Genomic DNA, 24,301 nt, shown 5'->3' with positions numbered 1-24,301 from the left:
GAATGCGGAATTGATAGCTATTTATTTCCTGTTACCGGAGTCAGTGTCTTCCAAAGGTCTTTAATAAAATGAGTGCTTCTTCTAAAACCAGTTACAGAGTCCCATGGGAAGAGGATGGAGCCTGGAGTGTGTGGCAGAGAGAGCCTGGGCAGGGTGCTGTGCAATGAACCTGCTCTGCCAGGTTTGCATCCCTTGTACAAGCGGTGTGACAACCCAGGGCTGGCTTGGTCTGGCCAGCTGCACCCTCTGCCAGCTGCTGATATCCCACGTCTTGCCAAGTGCCTCATTCCAGGGGATGTGGAGAGGACCCTCCTGAGGTGCACATGTCCCCAGGCTGCTCTGCAGAGCCCTGAGGGGTGTCTGTGATGCTCCTGGAGCAGCTCTGTGTCCTGCAGGAGTGACCTCCCTGAGGCAGGGGAGAAAGGCAGAGGGCTGTCCTGCAGGGACCAGCAGGGTTGGTGGCACTGGCAGGTTGGTGACATCCCTAAGCAGGAGAGAAGAAGGGCACAGGGCTGTCCTGCAGGGCTGAGCAGGATTGGTGACACTGGCAAGGCTGAGTTCCCTGAGGCAGGAAAGGCACAGGGCTGTCCTGCAGGGATGAGCATCATTGGTGACTCTGGCAGGTTGGTGACACCCAGTGACCCCCCCGGGTGCCGTGCTGGAGACCCTGCCCACCAGTGCAGGAGCTGCCCCTCGGTCCCACGTTCCCCCTGCTCTCAGCACTCCACACCTGCTCACGTTGATTTCCCCAGAAGCCGAGGCTTCAGGCAGCAAGGATCACACGACAGCATGTGTGGAGTGGGGATTAACAACCATGGGCACAGAGGTGAGCAACAAGAGGTTTTTCGCTCCCTCTCAGCACATAGAAAAGGCTGTTTGTTCAGCCCGAGCAGCCTAATGGTGTTTTTCAAATACAACTGGAAGCACTTAAAATACAATTCAAGACCTTGTGTGACTCATTCATTCGCCTGTTGCCCGGGCAGCCTGTGCAGTTGTACCCTCAGGTGCTGCCGTGCCAGGGCTCTCTGGGCTTCTCAGAGACCACGGGCTGAACCCAGCAGCTGCCCTGCGAGGTGAGCTCCAAACAAACACAGTCTGTTCCCAAAACTGCTCTGATCCACCAGCGCTGCTGAGACAGAGGAGTCAGCACTGGCCTCTGTACCTTCTGTGGAGGGGATTGAACAGCTGGAAATATGGCACGGCTCTGGGAAAGATGAAGGGCACTCAGGGGGCTGGGGGACAGTCAGGGGACACTGGGGGACAGTCAGGAGGATGGGGGACAGTCAGGGGAGGAGCTCCCATGGTTTGTACATGGGTGATGCCCAGTCCATGCTGCTGCATCGAGTGCCTGCAGTTCAGCCCGGGAGCCCCTGTGCTGTGGATCCAGTATTATGACCCATGATTTTCTACCTCAAAATAGGGTTTTACTTTTCATTGCCAGTAGCACCAGTTGAAAGGAGGAAAAAAAAAAATCAAATCAGAGTCTGGTTCCATTTGGCCAAAATGTTGAGTTAAAGGCAGATGTGGGGGTATGCAAAAGCACCAGGGGCAGAAAAACCAGAACATCTTGTGAGAGTCGTTGTAGGGCCCAAAGGGAATGGACAGCTCCAGCACTGAGAAAGGGACCCTGAAGTATTGCAGCTTTACAGTCCAAAGGTGTGATTCCTCTAGCCATGAAAAGAATTAATTAACTTGCCACGGTTTGGGATTCAGGCACTCCCTGTGAGCGTGGAAAGGCTGGGGGAGCCTGAGCACCCCACAGGCTCAGGCTGAACCAGTGCTGCTGCCCCAGCAGGGCGGGAGCACGCCCGGGGTGCCTCAGGATGGCGGTGACACGTTGTCACCGCAGTCACAAACAGGATGTGGGTGACAGCACCGAGCCCTGCTGAGCCCCAGCCGGGGGAGGAAGGAGCTCACGGGCCAGCCCAAGCGCTCTGAAATAAAACCAACTGCAACAGCCTTTGAAAGGCATTTCTCCTTGCAGAGAGCACTCTGGGGGGGTCCTGCTGTGCCTCTGGTGAGGGGCAGCAGCAGGGTGGGCGCACAGGCAGCGTGGGGCACTGACACCAGGGCTCGGGCTCTGTGGGCTCTGCACCTCCAGCAGCAGAGTTCTCACTGGGCACAGGGGTGATCGCAGAGCTCCCAGCAGCCAGTGGATCTTTGCTCTGCTTATCCCCTTGGGGCTGAAAGGGTAACACAAGTTTACTGCAGAGTGCAGCTGGGTCCTCGATGAATGCAATTGGATTTTAAACTGAACATTTTCAATTATTTTGATGGATGCAACAGAGCCTGACCTTCTCAGGGGACTTAACTGCTCATCAGAGAGTTGCCCACTGCCCAGACCCTCCCATCAGATCCTGACTGTTGGGCTCCATCCTGCCCCACTCTCAGGGATGTGGAGCTGCATTTAGGGCTCCATCCTGTCCCACATTCAGGGATGTGGTGCTGGGTCCCTCCTGCTGCTCTGCTGGATCCCGCAGCCCCACCCTGCGCTTCCTTTCCCCGCGGCGGTGGGGCCCCGTTCCCCCATTTCCCTGTTCCCGTTCCCCCGTTCCCCCGTTCCCCTGTGCTGGCCACACCCAGGGCTCAGAGCAGAGCATGGCACGGGTGGCTGTCGGGGGCAGCCGAGCCTGGCCTGTGCAGGGGGATTCACTCTTTCTTCATCCACAGGCAGAGCCAGCAGTGAGTCCCGGTGCTCCTGGCATGGAGCAGCTGCTCTGAGTGGGGTCACACCCAGCCGTGGCTGCGCCACACCAGATTGGACAGAATAAAACCTTTTCATTTTCAAAAGCTTGAAGAGGCAGAAATCCACCCCGTGGGGGCTGTGCAGAAGGAAGGTTGCCCTGCCCTTGAGGGGTGGTTTTGCCCAGCTGTTCACAAACAGCTGCCTGTGGTGGGAAGAACCCACAGCCGCCTTTTCCTCCTGCAATACTGCAGCCCAAATGGTTCTGTGAAAATAGGAAAAAACCTTCTCCTCTCCAGTCACCAGACCTTGCTGGGCGCTCAGCCTCTCCTCCTGAGGTCACCAACCCCTGCTCATTGTCAGCTCACATTCAAACCTTATCGTTTGCTTTTCTTGGACAACGTTTTCCAGCAAAGGATGGCTTTTATAAATCAATCACACCAAATTAATTTTAAAACAATAATGAAAACTTGTTGATTTAAAGACACAAACTCAAAAGATGAATAGAAGCAGTGGAAAGTGTTTGGGTCCATTTCTAATCGGGGGCTGAACTTGACAAGAGGATTTCCAAACCCTAAAGCCCAAAGATACCAGAAATGCTGTGTTGCACAAACACAGAATGTCATTCACAGCAGGAGATTACACTGTTATGTAAACCTGGCTTTGAGAAGAGTTCAGCTGCGGTCAGAAATGCCCCCGTGCTGCTCGGGTGACTCTCCAGCTTCCCTCTGCAAACGTCCCTCTGGATCCTGCCAGCCTTAGGTGTGACTGAGAGTCACTGAGAGAACCATGGAATGTCTTGGGCTGGGAGGGACCTTAAAGCTCTCCCTGTTCCGCCCCCTGCCGTGGCAGGGACACCTTCCACTGCCCCAGGGTGCTCCAAGCCCTGTCCAGCCTCGCCTGGGACCCTGCCAGGGTTCCAGGGGCAGCCCTGGGCCCTCTGAGCAGTGTTGGCTGTCCAGGGCGTGTGGCCAGGCACGGGGGGACACTGTGACACCGTGCTGTATGTGGGGCTGTGCCTGTCCCACTGCTGGGGCTGCTCCCCAGAGGGCAAAGTGCACCCATCGTGCCCCAGGGCACGGTGAGGTTCATCCATGGTGATGTTCATCCACGCTGAAGTTCATCCACAGCAAGGTTCATCCACTGCGAGCTCCATCCATGACAAGGTTCATCCATGACAAGGTCCATCCATGGTGAATTGCATCCACAGTGAGGTTCATCCCCAGTGAGGTTCATCCACAGCAAGCTCCATCTACCACAAGGTTCATCCACGGTGAGGTTCAACTACAGTGAGGTACATCCATGGCAAATTACATCCACGGTGAGGTTCATCCATAGCTTGGTTCATCCATGATGAGTTCCATCCATAGTGTGGTCCATCCCTGGTGAGTTCCATCCCTGGTGAGGTTCGTCCATGGCAAGGTTCATCCCTGGCAAAGTTCATCCATAGCATAGTCCATCTCTGGTGAGCTCCATCCCTGACAAGATCCATCCACGGTGAGCTCCATCCCTGGCGAGTTCCATCCCTGGTGAGCTCCATCCCTGGCGAGGTTCATCCATGGCAAGCGCCATCCATGGCAAGGTTCATGCACAGCAAGCGCCATCCATAGCACGGTTCATCCATAGCGTGGTCCGTCCCTGGTGAGCTCCATCCCTGGCAATCTCCATCGCCGATAAGGTTCATCCCTGGTGAGCTCCATCCCTGGCGAGCTCCATGCCCAGCGCGGTTCCCCGGCGCGGTTCCCGTCGCAAACCCGCTGGGGAATGTTAAGCGGGTTAGGTGGCAGGCTGGGGAAGGTGGTCACCCTCCGGGGATTAGGGGTCAGAACAAAGGCCGTCCCTGTGGCCAGCGGGCGCACAAAGAGCCATTGTGCCCGGAGCACAAGCTCCTGTTTATTCCCGCGGGGCTGACATGCCCGCAGCCCCGCTCTCCGGGCCGGCACAAAAGCTTCCTTGCTCCAGATTGTTTGTTTATGTAAATTATAATGGTGCATTTAATTATGCAACGGGCAGAGCCTGGCGACGAGGGCGGCGCTGATTGGGCCGGCGAGCCCCGGGCACAGCGGACGGTGCGGGCTGGGCGCCGGGGACGCGCCAGGGCCACTCGCGCAGGGCACGGAGCCCGGGGCGCAGCGGCCGCGCGGAGCTGCCCAGCCCGGGGCCGGAGCGGGGCCCGGCACGGCACGGCCCGGCACGGCCCTCAGCATGACAGAAGAGGCGCCCGCAGCTGCCACCATGCCGGCGTGCAACGGGAGCCTTGCCCCGCTGGGGAAGGACGGCCCGCTCCAGGGCATCGGCGGCCTCCAAGAAACCGCAAAATCCCTCGGGACGGTCCCGTACGTAAACGCTGAAACGAGCCCTGACACTTCACCCGAACAGGAAAATCTGGAGGAAAATAGAAATTCACTGCCAGAGGACGCCACTCCTGAGAATTTTGCTGGAGAGCAGCGATGCCAAGGTATCGTACGGGGCTGCCTGTCTCTAGGTGTTGGGAGAGAAAAGTTCTGCTTTATCTATAGCCTGATGAATAAGGGGATGTGCGGAGTGTTCGCCAAAATTCCCAGTCTGTGGTAGCTGTAACAGTGACTTGGAGTGTTTCGGAATCTGGGACGCATTTGAGGGATGCAGTGAGAAGATCATAACTAAAGAAATGAGCAATTCTAAATCTGCTCTGAAAACCTGCTGATCTGCAGCCATTAAAAGCCGATCGCCATCACTAATTGCTCCACCAGCCCGTGTCTTGTGCTTTGTTTCCAAAGAAAAGAGAGAGGAGAACGCTGGGACACCGCAGCGGGGACCAGTGGATATCCAGGACGCAGGGACCAATGGCCAGGGATCAGGGGAAGGTAATGCAAAATGCCATCCAATGTGGGGTTCCACTGGTGTCTAGCACAGAGACAGTGGATGCAGGTGGTTATTATTTTATTTTAATTGGGTCAGACCCTTCTATTCCAGGGACCGGTGACTCATCTCTCACCTGTGAGTTGCTGCACCTTAGGAACCACAGCTGATATCTTCCTGCCAGAGTTTTACGTGTCTCATGGGCCATGGGGCATCCAAGCATTGTGGGGCCTCCATTCAGGCAGGAGGTTCCCAGCAGCCTCATGGGGTTGGGAGATTCTCTGTCTTCTGCTCCATGCTCAGAGGAAACCCTGTGAGGCTGCAGGTGCTCACAAAACCCAAATTCTTTTCCTGCCTGATTCGCCAAGCGCCGGATCCCCCAATGCCCAGGCATCCACATAAAACAGCTCTCCTAAACACCTGTTCCTGGGTGTTGTTGGGCTCATTTCTGGTGAAAATGGTGGAAATGAGCAGGAGCCAGGGCTGGAGCCTCAGGCACCTCCTGTGATGAGCAGGGCTGCAGGGCAGTCACTGCCCGTCCTGGCCATGAGCTAAAAATGTACTGAGTGTATACAGAAATGAACATATTTATTTCACCATGCAGACTGCAGCCTCTTCTCCAAAGGAGGAGTATTTCATGGTGTGTTACTGGAGGAGAGCAGCCGTGTCTCTCCAAGGGGGGCTCTGGGCATTATTCCTTTCTCATCTCCCACCACGGGCTCCTCCTGTCTCGTTGGCACTTTGGGACAAGGGTGGCTGCACTGGGAGCTGCTGGTGATGCTCTCTGAGCTTTGAAGTGGGCTCTAAATGAGCCATGGGCTGTGCCCTGCAAGCAAATCCTGCTTGCATTAACAAAAGGAAAAATATCCAGAACATTTGTCATGGCCAAATTAATATTTCATAGCTACTGCCTAGGCTGTGAGGAGGTGAATAGTGGTGGAGGCTTTCCCATTTAGAGCTGACATCCATATTCCAGCTGTGCTGCTTTAGGAGCACACAATAAAACCTATTAAAGGATCTCTCCTGGGCCCCCTGCACCCGCCCTGCAACCACAGCGCTTTATCTCCAAATTGCAGGCAGCTTTTTAGTACCCGACCAATTTAGTCTAATTAATACTCTGGACCTCACAGGCAAAACCTTGAATAGACCATTTGTTTCGACACTAAAGCATCATTAACCGCAGAGACGTGCCAAACAGGGCAAATGGGAGATGGCCATGGCAGCAGGGGTGGCCACTGCTGAGGGAGGGACACGTCCCATGGGGCACAGCTGGGCACTGCATCCACAGTGGCTCCCTTCCCTTCCCTTCCCTTCCCTTCCCTTCCCTTCCCTTCCCTTCCCTTCCCTTCCCTTCCCTTCCCTTCCCTTCCCTTCCCTTCCCGGAACCTTCCCGGAACCTTCCCGGAACCTTCCCTTCCCTTCCCTGGGATGGGATGGGGTGGGATGGGATCCATGGGATGGGATCCATGGGATGGGATAATGGGATGAGATAATGGGATGGGATGGGGTGGGATGGGGTGGGATGGGGTGGGATGGGATGGGAGCTATCCCCAGCGTTGCGGTCTGGCCTGGCCCCGTGCCCCCCGAGTGGCGAGTCCGGGGCAGGAGCCGGTGGAGTCGCAGCCGCCGTGTCCCCCGTGTCCCCCGTGTCGCGCAGGGCCGGGTGGCACGGCGGGGACAAGCACGGCTGGGACGGGCACGGCGGGTACAAGCACGGCTGGGACAAGCACAGCTGGGACGGGCACGGCTGGGACGGGCACGGCTGGGACAAGCACGGCTGGCACAAGCACTGCGGGGACAAGCGCGGTGCCCGCAGCCGGCAGGGAGGCACCGGAGAGCCCGGCGGGCAGCGCCGAGCCCCGAGGGAACGCGGCCCGGGAGGCGGGGGAGGATGAGGAGGATGAGGATGACACGGAGGAGGACGAGGTGCGGGTGATGGAGATGAAGAAGGAGAGCGGCGCGGCGCCCCGGCCGCAGCAGCGGGACAAGCCGCCCTCGCCCCCGGGCAGCCCCGGCTGCAACGCCCCACTGGAGAAGGCGGGGGAGCCGCCCGGGCTGGGCAAGAAGAACGACATCTCCCGGCACAGCTACTCCCGGTACAACACAATCTCCTACCGGAGGATCCGCAAAGGAAACACCAAACAGCGCATCGACGAGTTCGAGTCCATGATGCACTTGTGAACTGAGGGGGAGCGCCTGGCGCACCGAGCCCTGGCTCTGGCCTTGGCTCTGCTTTGCTCCCCCAAACGTGTCTCTTCACACAACACGAGGTCACTGCTTTTCTTCTTTTTGTACATGATTTATAATACACCGTGAAAATTTAACACCTTGGCTTTGACGGGGGCGGAGGCATCCGTAGCGCAGGAAAATAAATAATCAGTTTGCTGAATGCACACCCACCGGATGTTCAGGGTATCCTCCTTTCTCCCTCTGCCTTTGTACCGCGTTACTGTAACCCAGTGCTACCAGTCAGACTCTCTCAGCTGTCCTCATTTTCATCTTAGATTTAGGTGCAAAATCTTAAAGATTATTTTGTCAAGACCAGGTGGGTTTTAATCCATTATTTTTGTCTCACCTGGACATTACCCTTCTCCATTTTGAAAGACCTTTGTGTAAGCACCATGCAGTGGTGCCAATATTTTAAAACTGTTTTACTCTAGATTTGTCTGGAGTTGGGACTCAGCTATGCACTTGTCATCCCAGAAAACATCTGGGAAAGCTGAGGACTGCTGGCAAGAGAGAAGAGGCAAGGAAGGAGTTATCCAGGGCCTCCTGCAGCCATAAGTGCCTTTTAAAGGATTAGTTTTACATCTCCAGCAGCACTGAATATCGCTTTGGCTTTTCTTGTTCTACATAAAGGCAATTATCTATTGGCGACGTGAAAATAATACGGGGCAATTCTGCATTGTGCCGGCAGACATAGCCCTCATTGTGCCATTCACACTTGTTTGTTTGCTCCTTGGCCCGGGCAAGTTCTGAGCCGTGCTTGTACCAACCTATACTGGGGGTCTGTTCCCTCTGCCAGCTGCCCTGGGGTGGCACAGCCTTTGGGGACATGGCTGTGGGGTCTGTTCCCCCTAACAGCTGCCCTGGGGTGGCACAGCCTTTGGGGACATGGCTCTGGGGTCTGTTCTCCCTAACAGCTGCCCTGGGGTGGCACAGCCTTTGGGGACATGGCTCTGGGGTCTGTTCCCTCTGCCAGCTGCTCTGGGGTGGCACAGCCCCTTGGGGACACCACAGCCCCAGGGCCACCACAGGGCTGGCACAGCTCGGGACTGGGGAGGTTTCCCTGCCACGACAGGGAGTGCACCGGGATGGGCTTTGGGTCCCTTCTAACCCAAAACCACCCCGACTCTATCGGTGCCTGTGGCCATTCCCAGCGCTTTGGGGGGAAAGGCTCCCCCAAGCCTTTGAGAACCTGGGCTGGCTTTTGCCGTCCGTGCAGAGCAGCGCTCGCTGAGCCGGGGACCGCAGCGCCCTCTCCTGCTGTCCTGGGGGGAAAAGTGGAAAACTGAAAGCGCTGGGATGCTCGGGGGGCCGGAGAGCCCTGCCCACCTGGCCTGGCCCTTTGGGAGGGTGTGGTGTGAGCAGCCAGGGATTAACAGGCAGGGGATGGGCAGGGATGAGGGGCTGGAGCTCTGGCACAGGGTGGGACAGGCAGGGATGAGGGGCTGGAGCTCTGGCCATGCCCAGGGGCACAGGGTGGGACAAGAGCTGGGCAGGAGCTGCCTGCACTGCCCTGAGGACACACGCAGGGATCTGGGCACTGTCCCTTGCAGCAGAAGCACCTGGAGGCAGGTGCTGGTCAGGCCATGGTAGCCACAGCCCCAAAATCCTTTCTCTTCGTTTCTGCAGAGACGGACCGGGCTGACGGCAGGTGAGTAAGGGGTGTGTCGGTGACAGGGGACAGGTGACAATTGTCAGGACACCTGCAGCGGCGGTGGCTGCAAGAACCAGCTCAGCTATTGCCCTTCCCTGCACGGAGTGAGGAGCCAGGGGCCAGAATGCAGGGAATTGGTGCTTTGGGGGCTCCTCCTGGGGCCATGCTCTATGGCTCAGCTTTATGGCAGTAACTCGGGGGGAGCCCCTCGAGAGTGCCCGGGCTGGGCAGATCGAACACTCTGCGCTCAGAGGGAGCAGCTCCATCTGCTATCATTTACTCCCTTTTTATTTAACAATTCAGCACCGGGGACAGCAGGGGCCTCTTGTCCCCACCCCACACACCTTTCCCTATCCCACACAGGGGTGTCCCTATCCCACACAGGGGTGTCTCCAGCCCTGGCGCTCCCCGGCCCTGCCCTCCTGGAGCCCAGCCCGGGGTGCACGGTGGCACGGCTGTGCCTGCTGGAGCGATGCTCTCGTTTCTGGAGCGATGCTCTCCTTTCTGGAAGACTGGGCTGACTGGTGCCCTGGGAGTGGTCCCGGCAGGAGCAGGGCCCAGCTCAGTGGCAGCCCCGGGCAGGCTGCAGCCCCCGAGCGCAGATCCAGCATTTCCAGCCAGCGTCCCCAGGAGGGGCAGCGGCCGCGAGTGACAGCGCTGCCGATGGGATGTGACCGTGACATGTGAGTGCCTGCTGCCCGCCCTGTGACAGCTGACTGAATGTCAGCGAGCAGAACCCCATGAAATCCCTGCTCCTGATGCGAGCTGACTGCCCGAACAGCGCCTGTGTCATTTTTCTGATGGTGACTGCGGGCTAGCCGCGCTGAAGGAGGCAGAGAAAATCAGCAAGACAGCTGGAATAGGAGTCAGCCGGGGAAATCTGTGGGGCCGGTCAATACTTTGGCAGACTGAGCCTGTCAGATGCTGTCAGCAGCGATGGACGCGAGAGAGGCAGTGCTGTGCTGGGGCCAGAGCAGAGGCAGGGCTGTGAGGCAGGGCTGGGCTGGGATGGACCGGGTGCATGCTCATCCCATGCATCCCAGGGGGTTTGGAGCAGCCCCCAGCCCAGCACGGGGCATGGGGCAGGAGGAGAGCACTGCCTCCCTCTGCAGCCCCAGGGCACAGGGAGCAGCGTCCCACTGCAGGGATGCACAGGGGCAGGAGGAGAGCACTGCCTGGCATTGCAGGGATGCACAGGGGCAGGAGGAGAGCACTGCCTGGCACTGCAGGGATGCACAGGGGCAGGAGGAGAGCACTGCCTGGCATTGCAGGGATGCACAGGGGCAGGAGGAGAGCACTGCCTGGCATTGCAGGGATGCACAGGGGCAGGAGGAGAGCACTGCCTCCCTCTGCAGCCCCAGGGCACAGAGAGCAATATCCCACTGCAGGAACTCCCAGTGGGAGCAGCAGTGGAGACCCTGCCTTGTCAGAACCCAGGGAATCCCTCTGGCTGCCCTGGAGGGCTCCAGCCCCTGCCCGGGGGCTCAGAGACCTTGATTTAGCCCTCGGAAAAAACAATTAACAACCTTTATATGAAGAATTACAAATCCAAAGAGTTTAAGTAGAATAATAGTGAGTTTGTCACGGGGTGAAAAAAATAGATTTTTTGGTTTTTAGAATGGGGGCTTGGGGTCCCAAGATGGAGGAATTTGGGTGTGCCCTGACCTTTTCCCCTCTTATTCCTAGCCTTCATCTCCTGCTGTGATGGTGGCACTTTGGGATTGGTTTGGAGTAGAAGCTCACTGTCTAACACAGGTGATGGGCATTGGGCAGTAATTGTAAATATTGCACACGTAGTTTTTAGTATAAAAAGATAACACCGCCCTGGGGCAGGCAGAGTGCCTCTGTCTGTGCTGCTGAGCAGAGCTGGGCTGGGCAGGGGAAAGAATTTTATAGATAAGGAACAATGAGCAACCTTGAGAGCGAGAACTGAAGAGCTCTGACTCCTTCTTGGAGCGCCGGGCTGGGAAAAGAGAATTTCTGACACATCTGGGGGTCACTGTGAGCAGCAGAGCCCTGAGACTGCCTGGTGTTACACACTCTGGATTTCACAGCTGCTCAGGCCTCTCCTGCAGCCCCAGGTGGGACTGACCCCATCCACCTCCCACCGTAAAATGTGGGCTCCATGGATGTGCAAGTGATTCCTCACAGACCCTGAGCCTCACCTGTCACACAACACCTCCCACAGGGAGGATCCTGCAGCCACATCCAGTCTGGACATGGTACTGGATATTTTTATGCATTGGTCAACAAAATTCCAGTTTCTGAGGAGGAATGAGCAGCCCGGTTTGCTGCTTGCAGGGCCCCAGAAGTATTTCTGTAGCTTATGCTGCTGTCAGAGGGAGCTGAGGGATGTTTGCTCTCAGTAGGATGGGGATGTTTTTTTCCAAAAATATTTCCATTTATTGGTACAGAAAAGGAGTCTTTCCCAGCGTCTCTTGCAGAGAGGGAAATGACGCCGCTGTGTTCAGGGGTGCCGCTCCGGGTGCTGGGGTCCCCCCACGTGCGGGTGTCACATCACAGGTCCCAGTTCCCCCTGGGGATGCCCTTCCCCGTGGCCAGGCACAGCGATGGGCCGCAGTGACACCAGGGCAGGCCTGTGCCCTCAGTCCGCGTGGTACGTGCTGAAGCGCCACTGCTGGTGTGGGTTCCTGGCGTCACAGCCCCGCACACGCAGGGCCCTGAACGCGGCATCCACCTCCAGGCACGCGGGCTGCGGGAGCCGCGGGTGCTGCGAGACCAGGTGGGCGCTCTGCGGGACAGACGGAGGGTCAGGGGGCTCAGGGGGCTGCATGGGGGGCTCGGGTGTGCTCAGGCTTCAGGGCTCCCACAGCAGCAGCAGCTCTGGCTTCCCTCTGAGAAAGCCCAGCTCCTCACAGCGTGCCCTTTTCTGGCTCATCCCTAACACCTGAGATATCTCTGCTGACTGGCAGGGACTGTGGCTTGGCATCCAAGCCTGCAGCTGCTGCTGAGCCGGGGTCACAGCACACCTGTGCAGCCACAGCACACCTGTGCAGTCACACCTGTGCAGTCACAGCACACCTGTGCAGCCACAGCACACCTGTGCGTTCACACCTGTGCAGTCACACCTGTGCGGTCACAGCACACCTGCCCAGACCTGCCGTGCACTTTCTCTGGCTGGGAACAGCGAGCTGAGCTCCCTCGCTGTCTGTGCAGCAGTTGCCATGGGCAGGGAGTCCCTCGGTGGGACCGGCCCCACAGGGAATGTGCAGCAGGACACCGATTTCTGTGCTTACCTGGGAATGTGCAGCAGGACACCGATTTCTGTGCTTACCTGGGGCTGACGAACCCGGCACGCTCCCTGCACTGACAGGGATGTTGGGTGACAGCCCCAGAGCCCAGTGCTGGGGCAGGGCAAGGACAGAGTCTGGGTGCCTCCATCCTCCTGCTGTTCCCACCTGCTCGGGTTAACCTCTGTGAGCCCCGATGCTGCAGCGCTGCCACAGCACAGGGACATTGCTGTGCCCCTCCTGGCACTGCAGCGCTGCTCAGGGCAGCTCAGGGGCACCAGGTGAGACACCCCTGCTGTGCCCTGTGCAGGGCCTGGGCAGGAGCTGCACCTCTGTGCAGGCAGGAGCTGCGCTGCACATCCCTGCACTGCACAATGCCTGCTGTCAGCAGAGGGCAAAGCACTGCAGCTCCTGCAGCCGCTGAGCTCTCCTCATTCTCCCGTTGCTGGCACCAGTAAAACAGCAGCACCAGCTCCATCTCAGCCTCAGCTGAGAATCCAGGCTGTGACAGGAGGCAGGACCTGCCCGTGCCCTGCAACAGCTCCCTGGGCATTTCTGCGCACTTTTCACAAAGTGAAGTGGCAATTTCACAATTTTCAGTAAGCGGATAAAAATTTTCCTGTATTTTTCCCTAAACACCCAACGTGAGCCTGTGGCATTCTGGCATTCAGCGCTTTAGGCTGAAAAAACCAAAGGGCAATAGGAAATTGTCTGTGTATTGAATGCTGCATTTGTTCTTTCTGAAGTGAAGAGTGTTTTTTCCCAACAATAGACTATGCCATTTCAGAGCATTTTGGACAACTGCTTGCACCAGGCTGACAGGGGCAGAGCCATGACTCCTTGTGCAGCTCAGGCAATTAGTGTAAGGATCCATTCTCCTCCTTTCTGTAAGTGCTGTCTTTAAACACCCCTGTGAGCTGAGAGCCAATCGATGCTGACTCATCTCCCTTTAAGTGCTATTGATGGTTTCTGTGTAAAACCAGGCCATTTTGGCCGTGTTTCTGTGTAAAACCAGGCCGTTTTGGCTGTGTTTCTGTGTAAAACCAGGCTGTTTTGGCTGTTTGGCTGCTGCTGCTGTGGCAGTGCCTGCATGTCCCCAATGTCCCCAGCCTGGCAGCTGTGTGGGGATGCTCGGCACAGGATGGGCACAACCCCTGGCAGAGGGGCATGAGGGATGGGCACCAGCACGTCTCTAGGGCACAGGGGGCCTTGGCAAAGCGAGCAGCAGGCTGGGTGCCCCTGTGCCATGGGTTGTGCCCATCCAGTGCACCCTGACCCCTCCTGCATCACCTGGGATGGAGCTGCACCATCACTCACCAGCCCGGGCTGCACCGTGCCCACCCTGACCCTCCTGCATCACTGCACCATCACTCACCAGCCCGGGCTGCACGCTGGCCAGGGCCCCGTGGAGCCAGGCCAGGCTGCGGTTCCTGCCCTGGCACGGGCGCAGCCCCACGGCTCCCAGCACGCCCGCGGGTGCCAGGCACAGCTCCCCGTGCTGGACCAGCCTCAGCCAGGTGTAGTTGAACTTCTGGTTCTGTGGGCAGAGAGCAGGAGGAGACACGGCCCCGTCAGGCTCCACGGCAGGGCTGGGCACCGCGCTCTGGGCACCCGTGCCAGGGATGCCCACCCTCCCAGCCAGGAATTCCCAATTCCTGATATCCCACCCACCCCTGCCCCTGGCAGAGGGAGCCACTCCCTGTGCCCTGGCACTCCGGGTCCTTCCCTGGCCCTCTCAGAGCGCTGGAAGGGCTGTGAGGCACAGCTGGATGGATGGCCAGCAGCTGCACAAGGATGCTGCTGTTTCAATCTGTCTGTGTTTTCATGTGCAAGCTCACAGCTTTGTCAAACCTTCCCAACCAGCTCAATTTGCTGTTTCTGGCACTGCTGCTTGGCTACAGGCTGTCGCTGCCCCTTGCTGCTCCCAGGCACGGCCTGGCCATGGGGAAAGGGCTGTGCCAGCCCAGGAGGGGACAGGTCACCGGGGAGGCTCAGGGTGCCCGGTGCCACAGGCAGGGTGGCACACCCAGAGTGCCCGGTGCCACAGGCAGGGTGGCACATGCAGAGTGCCCGGTGCCACAGACAGGGTGGCACACCCCGGGTGCCCGGTGCCACAGGCAGGGTGGCACACCCCGGGTGCCCGGTGCCACAGGCAGGGTGGCACACCCTGGGTGCCCGGTGCCACAGACAGGGTGGCACACGCAGAGTGCCCGGTGCCACAGGCAGGGTGGCACACCCGGGGTGCCCGGTGCCGCAGGCAGGGTGGCACACCCGGGGTGCTTGGTGCCACAGGCATGGTGGCACACCCAGAGTGCCCGGTGCCACAGGCAGGGTGGCACACCCGGGGTGCCCGGTGCTGCAGGCAGGGTGGCACACGCAGAGTGCCCGGTGCCACAGGCAGGGTGGCACACCCCGGGTGCCCGGTGCCACAGGCAGAGTGGCACACCCGGGGCACCTGCAGCCTGTCCTTACCGTGCTGTTAGCATCACACTCCTCAAAAGCCAGGCTGGTGCCTTGCACGGCGATGCACCCCGCCAGGGCCGCGTTAACGAGCTGGAAACGGGAACAAAAGGCAGATTCAGACAGAAATTCCCAGGACGGGGGAGAGGATGTTGCACTGCACTGAAACGGAACCTGCTGGGCTCTCAGATTAACACTGTGCACATACCGACGGAGGCAGAACAGAGCGTTCCAGGCAGGCTGGACGGGGCTTGGAGCACCGCGGTCGAGTGAAATCCAAGTGTCCCAGCCCATGGCAGGGATGGAATATGCTGAGCTTTAAGGTCCCTTTCCACCCAAACCATTCTGGCACTCTGTGGCGGAGGAGGAGGGGAGCCTGACCCGGTGTCTCTCACCAGGCGCCGAGCGAGAGGCTTGTGCAGGCAGCATTGAACCAAAAAGGGTTTAAAGCGCTCTCTGCCCCCTGCCCTCGGCAGGCTCCGAGCCCGGAGCGGGGCCGGTCCCTCCTCGGGCCCGCAGCGCCGGCAACGCGAGCGGCTGCTGCGCTCTGCTGGCGGCGGAGCCGCGCTACAGACCGTGCTCCTATAGAGCCTGCATCTACAGACCCTGTTCTTATAGACCCTGCTCCTATAGCCCCTGCTCCTATAGCCCCTGCTCCTATAGACCCTGACACTACAGAGACCGACACTACAGAGCCTGTTCCTATAGAGCCCGACCCTACAGACCCCGACCCTATAGACCCTGACACTAGAGACCCTGCTCCTACAGAGCCCGACCCTATAGACCCTGCTCCTATAGACCCTGACACTGCAGACCCTGTTCCTACAGAGCCTAACCCTACAGACCCTGCTCTTATAGAGCCCAACCCTACAGAGCCTGTTCCTATAGACCCTGACCCTATAGACCATGCTCCTACAGACTTCGACCCTACAGACCCCGACCCTACAGGCTCTGCACCTGTGGACCCTGTGCCTACAGACCCTGCTCCTACAGACCCTGCCCCTATAGACCCCGCACCGCACTGCAGCCCCCGAGTGGGGGCAGGGGGTGAGGCTGCCTGTGCTCCCCCTCGCCCATCCAGACACCCAACCAGCCCTCTACAGGGAATCCCTTCTGTTTGTGGCCTGTTTCTTTATAAAAATGCTCAGGAATGCACACCTCTGTGCTGTATCAAACACCCCAAAAGGCGCCAAAGGCAGGTGGGCACTGCCCAGGGCATGGCCAGCCCCTGGGAGCAGCCCCTGGGCACCTACCTGCCCACTGGCCTTGACCAGGGGAGCCTCCAGGTCGGGGTACACGTTGTGCAGGTACCAGCGGAAGGTTTTGCAGCGCAGCCTCTGCCGCAGTTGCATCTGCCGGCTCAGGTCGCCCACGTCCACGCCGTGCAGCAGGTGGTAGGCATGGCCGTAGAACAGCTCCTTGTACTCGTCCAGCCACACCTCGGCCACCCGCGCCAGGTTCCTCTCCACCGTCCTCACCCGGTCTTTGGGGAAGGAGTAGGGATTGTCGTTCCTGAAAATGTGCCCGACCCTGGAGCACGGCACTATCTCGATCTCCCCTCCGCACATCCACACCTGCGGGACAGAGGGCACTGACAGACGCCAGCTGAGGGGGGCACTGCCTCAGAGAGGCAGCTCAGGTGCCCAGGGAGATGCAGCTGTGCCATCCGGTGCCCAGGGACATGGAGCAGTCCCATCCGGTGCCCAGGGAGATGGAGCCGTCCCTGGGGAGCCCCTGCATCACCCACCCAGGCTGGCAGGGGTGCAGCTGTGTGACAGTCACCCACCTTGAAAGAAATCTCCATGTTTTCTCCTCCCCAGACATCCAGTCCTGGGTCGTACATTCCCAGCTCAGAGAAATACTTCTTGTCGATGGAGAACAGGCCACCTGCCATCACGGGGCACCTGGGGACACAGAGGCCACACGGTGTGTCAGAAAGGGTGTCTGGGTGGCTTTACCTGGCCTGAAAGCTGTGATGGGGCAGGGAAGGGCAGGAGAAGCAGTGGCAGAAAGGCAGTGAGGAAAGAAAGGCACTGCCAAGAAAGGCAGTGAAATGTTCTCCTGGCTGGCACACCAGCAGTGCCATGCGTGGGGAGAAAGGCTTCCTGTGCCTCACCTGTCCTGGAAAGCACAGGGACAATACCTGGCCACAAAATAACATCATTTCTCCTCAAAGGAGCCTCTGCTGCTAAATTATTACCAAAGGAACATGCTGGTTTGCACAGCTCTCGCATCTCTTTTATTTACCTTATTATATCAGTTTCCTTGATCTTATTTTTCTCAATGACCTCCTGTGGAATCTGCCTCCATCCGAAATTCATTGGCCAAGTAAAAATCCCCCGCTGGAAGTTGTCCACGGTCATGTAACTAAAGAGAGGAAAGATCGGGCTGACTAATTCTGAGTCACACTCCTGATTGAAAGGTCACCCCTAATGGGAGAAGATGAGTATCTGTTGGTAATTAAACCAGGATTTTAACAAATTTCATCAGGAATCCTATTCATGTACTTATAATTGTGAGAAAGGAGAAAGGTGTGTGATAAACACTGGCCACATCTCCAGCTAATGTTTGTGAGAATTCAGTACATCTGAATGTCCAGAGCTGCTGGGACCCCTGTCAGGGGGCTCAGAGACCCTGGCACACAGCCCAGGACACCTGTGGGTTTGGTTATGACCTGTGGAGCAAATTACCAGCTTTGTATGAAGGCCTGAAAGCCACAACAGTTTAAGTAGTGTAATAATAAAATTATCACTAGGTGGAAAAGTAGCTTTTGGATTTTTTTAGAATGGGGGTTTTGGGGACAAGATGGAGCGACTTGGGCATGCCCAGCCTTTCTTCCTAGTCTTCTCTACCTCCATCTCCTGCTGTGATGGTGGCACTCTGGGATTGGTTCAGAGTAGAAGCTCACTGTCTAACACAGGTGATGGGCATTGGGCAGTAATTGTAAATATTGCACATGTAGTTTTTAGTATAAAAAGATAACACCGCCCTGGGGCAGGCAGAGTGCCTCTGTCTGTGCTGCTGAGCAGAGCTGGACTGGGCACAAGAACAATTTAACATATAATAAACAACTCTGAGAAAAAAAAAAGAAACTGAGGAACTCCAACTCATTCTTCAAACGTGCAGGCCGAAACAGACTTTTCACGTGTCTCGGGGCCGCAATAAACCGCAGAGCACCCCAGAATGTCAGTGTCACAGCAATGCTGTGTGTGCCCTGCGGAAGGCTCCGCGGGCCGTGAGGGGCCTGGCGCCATGGCTCCCTGGCCTTGTGCCCCGCGGAAGGCCCTGTGGGCCGTGAGGGGCCTGGCGCCATGGCTCCCCGGCCCTGTGCCCCGCGGAAGGCCCTGTGGGCCGTGAGGGGCCTGGCGCCATGGCTCCCCGGCCCTGTGCCCCGCGGAAGGCCCTGTGGGCCGTGAGGGGCCTGGCGCCATGGCTCCCCGGCCCTGTGCCCCGCGGAAGGCCCTGTGGGCCGTGAGGGGCCTGGCGCCATGGCTCCCCGGCCCTGTGCCCCGCGGAAGGCCCTGTGGGCCGTGAGGGGCCTGGCGCCATGGCTCCCCGGCCTGCAGTGGGTGCTGTGGGTGCCAGGCCGTGCCCGGCCGGGATCCCTGCAGGGAGGGTGGTCCCACCTCATGTCCCTGTCGCTGATGACCTCGATGACGGGGCAGGCCACCTTGGTGCGGCGCAGGCGGACGCGCTCCAGCAGCGGCTCCAGCCAGCCCACGTTGCACTCCACGTGCGAGTCCAGGAAGGTGAGCACAGCGCCTGGGGCACAGCAGGGCAGGGTCAGCCCTGGCACCCCAGCCCTGCCCTGCTGGGCAGCCCCTGCGGGCTCGGGGTGCCGCTGATTGCCACGGCCCTGCTTTGGAGCCATGGTGCTTCCTGAGAAACCCTTTCCTTAGGATTTTTCCTCCTGAGAAGCTGGGAGGCCTCAGGAACAAAATGCAAACAATGGTTATCTGCTGCTGTGAGATGCAACAGGTGCATCTGGGATTGGGCTCATGGGGTTGTTTCTAATTAATGGCCAATCACAGTCAGCTGTCCGGACTGTCTCGGTCAGTCACAAACCTTTGTTATCATTCTTTCTCTATTCTTAGCCAGCCTTCTGATGAAATCCTTTCTTCTATTCTTTTAGTATAGTTTTAATATAATATATATCATAAAATAATAAATCAAGCTTTCTGAAACATGGAGTCAGATCCTCGTCTCTTCCCTCATCCTGGCACCCCTGTGAACACCGTCACACTCCCTGGCTCCCCAGACCTGCCCAGCCACAGCCAAGAGCATTTTTCCCTGCTTGGCAGGGCAGCTCCTGACAGAAATGGCCATTTTGGAGCTCACACAGCCCGGCAGGACAGGTGGTGGAGCTGAGGCTGGAGATGGGGGCAAAAGGACACCCCGGTGCACTGGGAGGGACAAAGGCCATACTGGAGGGGGGGCCCTGCACCTCTGGGGTCCCCTAAAGCGTGTTAGCCCAGCAATTTTTTGGGTTTGATCACTCCAATTGGGTTTTCTTGTTTTCCCTCTAATCCCAGTTTCCCCTCAGCATCTCTTTAAGCCGTGTTATGGCAGAGAAGAGCTCTGGTGATCCCTCTGAGCCCCTACACTAAGCATTAAGCTGTAAACCAGGAATGTAAGACTCTTGTCTGAATTAAAGCCTTTTCCCTTGCATTGCTGGGCATAGGGCTGCCTTTGGGGGGGCTGGAGGAGGGGCAGAGCCCCCCACCCCTGGCTGGGAGCTCTGGCAGCCCTGGAGCTGCCCCATCCACCCTGGATCCCCCCCCATACACACACTGCCTCCATCCCGCCCCGCGTTGCTCCCATGCAAATCCTGGGCTGCAGTCAGAAGTGCTCGTCCCAGCACAGCCTGGGTTGTGTCCCCAGGCCTGGCCCAGCCCCGGCTCCCGCCCTACCTGTGGCGATCTCAGCCCCGGCCAGCCTGGCCCGGATCAGGCCGTGCCTCTCGCGGAGGTGCAGCACCTTCACCTTGGGGAAGCGCGACATGTACGCGTCCAGCTGCTCCTTCAGGTACTCTGCACAGGGGACACGACCCTGAGCCCTCTGGCACGGTGAAAAGCCACAGGCAGAGCTGCCTGGGCATGCCAGGGGCTCAGGCAGGGCTGTCAACACCTGGGCACGGCTCCTGTGCCCATGGTGAGAGCCCTGAGCCATCTGAGACCGCGCTCTCCTGAAGAACCAGCCGTGGGCAAATGGCACCACCCCTCTGACACAGACATCCTTCATGAAAAATCTTTTCTTTACGATTTTTCTTCTTGAGAAGCTGAGAGACCTCAGGAAAAGATTGTAAACAATGATTATCTGCTGCTGTGGAATGCAACAGGTGCATCTGTGATTGGTCTCATGTGGTTGTTTCTAATTAATAGCCAGTCACAGGCAGCTGGCTCGGACTCTGTCCAAGACACAAATCTTTGTTATCATTCTTTCTTTTTCTATTCTTAGCCAGCCTTCTGATGAAACTTTTTCTTCTATTCTTTTAGTATAGTTTAAATGTAATATATATCATAAAATAATAAATCAAGCCTTCTGAAACACGGAGTCAGATCCTCATCTCTTCCCTCACCCTCAGATCCCTGTGAACACCATCACACTCCTCAATTTTGGAGGGCTGAGCCCGGCAGAGAGTGCAGGGCATCACTGCAGGGGCCGGGTACCAGCTGAGATGGTGATGGAGGGCCCTGTGCAGCACAGATCCCGGCTCAGCACTGCTCCCACTGCAGCTCCTGCCCCCTGAGCCACCCCAGAGTGTGTCCCCTGCACTGGGAGCACGGGCACCTGCCTGGGAGCTGCACACTCAGGGCTGGGAGCATCTGACTGCATAAGCCCTTGAGCCAGGATGCTCCAAAGACCAATGGGCCGGGCAGGACGCAGCTCCCTGGTGCTCCTGGAGCCTCTGGCAGCCTCCTCCTTCCTCCCCCAGAGCCAGCCCCAGCACCCCCTGCCCTGTGATCACCCTCGGCCCCAGCGCAGGCCAGGGATGCGCTTCAACACAGCGGAAGGACAAAATGTGATTTCTCGGAATTGAATTACAGAGGACAAATTGCGTTTCCCCCAGGTTATATCAGTTCCACGGCGGCAGCAGCAGCAGGCTCCCTACCCTTGGAGCTGCAGTCGTCCACCAGGATGATCTCCTCGAGGAGGCGCGGGGGCGAGCGGCCGAGCACGCTGTGCACCGAGCGCAGCAGCGCCGACCACACCTCGTCCACAAAGCACATGATGACGCTGGTGCTGGGCAGGTCATCGTGCACCTGCTGCTCAGAGCACCTGCAACGGCAGCACGGCCCGCGGGTCACGGCCAGGCTTGGTGTTCCTGGGAAAAAGTGTGGGGAAAGGGAAAATGCCCAAGGTGACACAGGGAGGGACAGCCCTGCAGGGCTGGGAGGGGAACAGAGGGTGAGGAGGGACCCCACACACTGCCCCAGGGCCCCCCCTGGGCAGCCCCATGGGACGGGATGGACTCACTTGGTTCTGACAATGAAGGAAATTCAGAGGCACTTCAGGGCTTCGCAGTTAATCAGAAGTGCTCTGGCTAAGTGAAATTCACCCCAGAATTACTCTGTGTCACAATCCTTGAGATGTGTCTGTCTGTCTGTCTGTCTGTCTCAGGGAGGTCAGTGGACAGAAAACACCACAAAGTCCATTTTGGATCCAGCCCTGCCTCACCTTGCTGGGCAGTGGTGAGCAGACCTAGGTCCTCCACCACAGAATCCTGGAATGGTTTGGGGTGGAAGGGAACCCAAAGCCCATCTCCTCCCAAGGGCTCCCATGGCAGGGACGCCTTCCACTAAACCAGGCTGCTCAGAACCCCATCCAGCCTGGCCTCAAACTTCCAGGGACAGGGCAGCCACAGCTTGTCAGGGCATCCTGTGCCAGGGCAGAATTCCCTCCCAGTATCCCATCCATCCCTGCCCCTGGGGGTGGGAAACCACTGCTCCTTGTCCTGGCACTCCAGACCCTTACCCAAAGTCCCTCTTCACATCTCTTGGAGCCCTCATGCACTGAAGGGGCTCTAAGGTCCCCCTGGAGCCTTCTCTTCCCCTTTTCCCTCAGCCGCAGGACTCCTGATCCAGGCTCTGCATGGGATGCTCCCCACCAGCCTCCTGCCCCCCACACTGCTCCTCAGGGCTCTCCCCACAGCAGCTGCAGGGACACAGGGCCCATGAGCACAGCACTGCCAGCGAAGCTCCAAAAGCAGCGAGCCCTGAGCACAGGGAGGCACGGATTGGCCAGATTTCAGTGCCCAGTGCAGTACTCCAGGCAGAACCACAACAGGAACTGGAGTCTAAATTGGGACAGACTGGAATACACCAAAAAATAACTGTTGGCTGCCAAGAGCTGCCACCAGCCCCTGCCCTGAGCTGGCCCTTACAACCTGGTTGTCCAGCGGGCTGGGGCAGAGCCTGCACAGGCTCCTGCCAGGACCAGGGTGCCCAGGGCAGATCCGTGCCCCGAGGCAAGAGCTCACAGCCCTGTTTGGCCAGGTGTTCCTGTGACAGCAGTTCACACACATCCCTGTTTGGCCAAGGAGTTCCCCGGGACAGCAGCCTGTTCTGGGCAGCTGGGCTCAGTGGGTTATAACCTGCCAACTTTACCCAGTTCTATGTTCAACAACAGGCTGCCCTGAGCTGGATGGGCAAAAGCCATCTGACAGGTGGCACGGCTGAGGTGGAGGGCTCGCTGTGCCCGCAGCAGCCCTGCCCAGAGCCACGGAGCCAGGCCCAGGGCGCAGCCCGGGGCTCTGTGCTAGGGGGGCAGATCTTACCCGGCAGGCCTGGTGTCCGCGATGGCTCGATCCACAGGGATCAGGTCGCTGAGGTAGGCATTGAAGTTTCCTTCTTTCCACCTACTTTTTGCTTCTTCTTGTTTGTCATCAGGAACAGCAACAGGGTGTCCAAACTGGCCGGGAGCTCCGGGGTCTCTCGGGGCGAGCGTTGCGTCCATGGACAGGACTCTGTGCATCCCTGGGATGCTCCCTGCTTGTTCCTGCCCATCCCGGACAGTGCCAGCTGTTCCAGGAGCTGCTCCAGGAGCTGCTCCCTGCTGCTCCTGCCCATCCAGGACAGTGCCAGCTGCTGCAGGAGCTGCTCCCCTCTGCTCATGCCCATCCTGCTCAGTACCAGTTGTTCCGGGATCTGCTCCCCTCAGTTCCTGCCCATCCCAGCCAGTGCCAGCTGCTGCAGGAGCTGCTCCAGGAGCTGCTCTCCTCCGCTCCTGCCCATCCTGGACAGTGCCATTTGCTCCAGGAGCTGCTCCTGGTGTCGCCCCCAGCGTCCGACTCCGGCCACCCCCGGCGGTGGCCCCAGCAGAGTCAGTCTCAGCGTGGGCACGGTCACTGCTCTTTTCAGCAGGTTCTCCGTGCTTTCCACGTCTCCCTGCGGCGTTCCCCGCAGCCTGGGGCCCGCGGCGCGGGGCTGCGGGGCCGGCGAGGTCCATCCTGCCTTTGCTAACGGGGACGAAGCGAGTTTCGGAGGGAGTTTCTCCGCGTCCCGTGTTGGTGTCCTGAGCTCCAGGCTGGGCTGCGGGGCCCGCATCCCGGACTGCAGGGCCGCTCGGTGCCGCCGAGCCCCTCGGTGCCGCCGAACCCCTCGGTGCCGCCGAGCCCCTCGGTGCCGCCGAGCCCCTCGGTGCCGCCGAACCCCTCGGTGCCGCCGTGCCGCTCGGTGCCGCGGGGCCGGAGGGGCGCCGCTCGCTGCCGGGGGCTCCGGGCAGGGCCGAGCCCGTCCCGCCGCCGGGGCCCGGGGCCCAGGGTGAGGGCGGCGATGGCCCCGGGCCCCCGGGGGCTGCTCCCGGCCCCGCCGCTGCCTTCGCCGGCGCCCCGGGGCCGCGCCGGGGCCGCGCCCGCCCGAACCCCAACCCCATCCCCAGCCCCATCCCCGGCCCCGGCCCCGGCCCGCGCCCCGCCGCCTCCCGCAGCAGCCGCCCGCCCGCCTCGCCGAGCGAGAGGCGCAGCGCGGCCATGTCGAGCAGCAGCCAGGCCACCGAGGCGGCGAACACGAGGGCCAGGGCCCGCCCGCTGCCGCGGAACAGCCGCCGCAGCCCGCTCATCCCGGGCGGGCGCGGAGCCCGCGGGCCGGCGGGGCGGGAGCGGGACGGGCCGGGCCGGGGATGGGGCCGGGATGGGGATGGGATGGGCCGGGGATGGGGCCGGGCCGGGACGGGGCCGGGACGCGG

At 59.2% G+C, this 24,301-nt stretch overlaps 2 protein-coding genes across 2 annotated transcripts; one reads left to right on the top strand and one right to left on the bottom strand.

The window, feature by feature from the left end:
• Positions 1-4,874: 4,874 nt before the first annotated feature.
• ERMN (ermin) lies at positions 4,875-8,011 on the top strand. The gene is made up of 4 exons (XM_054278351.1): positions 4,875-5,141; positions 5,443-5,529; positions 7,182-7,229; positions 7,341-8,011. Exons 1-4 carry the CDS (start codon positions 4,889-4,891, stop codon positions 7,703-7,705), a joined length of 753 nt encoding a protein of 250 aa, XP_054134326.1. The 5' UTR covers positions 4,875-4,888; the 3' UTR covers positions 7,706-8,011.
• A 5,175-nt stretch (positions 8,012-13,186) lies between these two features.
• Positions 13,187-23,149, bottom strand: GALNT5 (polypeptide N-acetylgalactosaminyltransferase 5). The gene is made up of 9 exons (XM_054277770.1): positions 22,893-23,149; positions 21,228-21,394; positions 20,026-20,145; positions 18,742-18,877; positions 17,363-17,482; positions 16,902-17,019; positions 16,369-16,689; positions 15,128-15,208; positions 13,187-14,192 (listed from the first exon to the last, which is right to left on the bottom strand). The coding sequence occupies exons 1-9, from the start codon at positions 23,087-23,089 to the stop codon at positions 13,965-13,967; spliced, it is 1,488 nt and encodes a 495-aa protein (XP_054133745.1). The 5' UTR covers positions 23,090-23,149; the 3' UTR covers positions 13,187-13,964.
• Between the last annotated feature and the right edge of the window lie 1,152 nt (positions 23,150-24,301).

The sequence above is a fragment of the Melozone crissalis genome, unplaced genomic scaffold (assembly GCF_028551555.1).
Source record: "Melozone crissalis strain CALT ecotype California unplaced genomic scaffold, PUWL_Pcris_2 ptg000023l_1, whole genome shotgun sequence".
NCBI classification, from domain to species: Eukaryota; Metazoa; Chordata; class Aves; order Passeriformes; family Passerellidae; genus Melozone; species Melozone crissalis.
This window is presented reverse-complemented; position numbering and strand designations above follow the sequence as displayed.

Coding starts and splice junctions, on each gene's coding strand:
- ERMN (XM_054278351.1), top strand. CDS start 4,889: ATGACAGAAGAGGCGCCCGCAGCTGCCACCATGCCGGCGTGCAACGGG. Junction 5,142..5,442: donor TGGAGAGCAGCGATGCCAAG/GTATCGTACGGG, acceptor TTGTTTCCAAAG/AAAAGAGAGAGGAGAACGCT. Junction 5,530..7,181: donor TGGCCAGGGATCAGGGGAAG/GTAATGCAAAAT, acceptor CGTGTCGCGCAG/GGCCGGGTGGCACGGCGGGG.
- GALNT5 (XM_054277770.1), bottom strand. CDS start 23,089: ATGCACAGAGTCCTGTCCATGGACGCAACGCTCGCCCCGAGAGACCCC. Junction 17,483..18,741: donor ATCAGCGACAGGGACATGAG/GTGGGACCACCC, acceptor TCCTCTCTTTAG/TTACATGACCGTGGACAACT. Junction 14,193..15,127: donor AGTGTGATGCTAACAGCACG/GTAAGGACAGGC, acceptor CTCTGCCCACAG/AACCAGAAGTTCAACTACAC.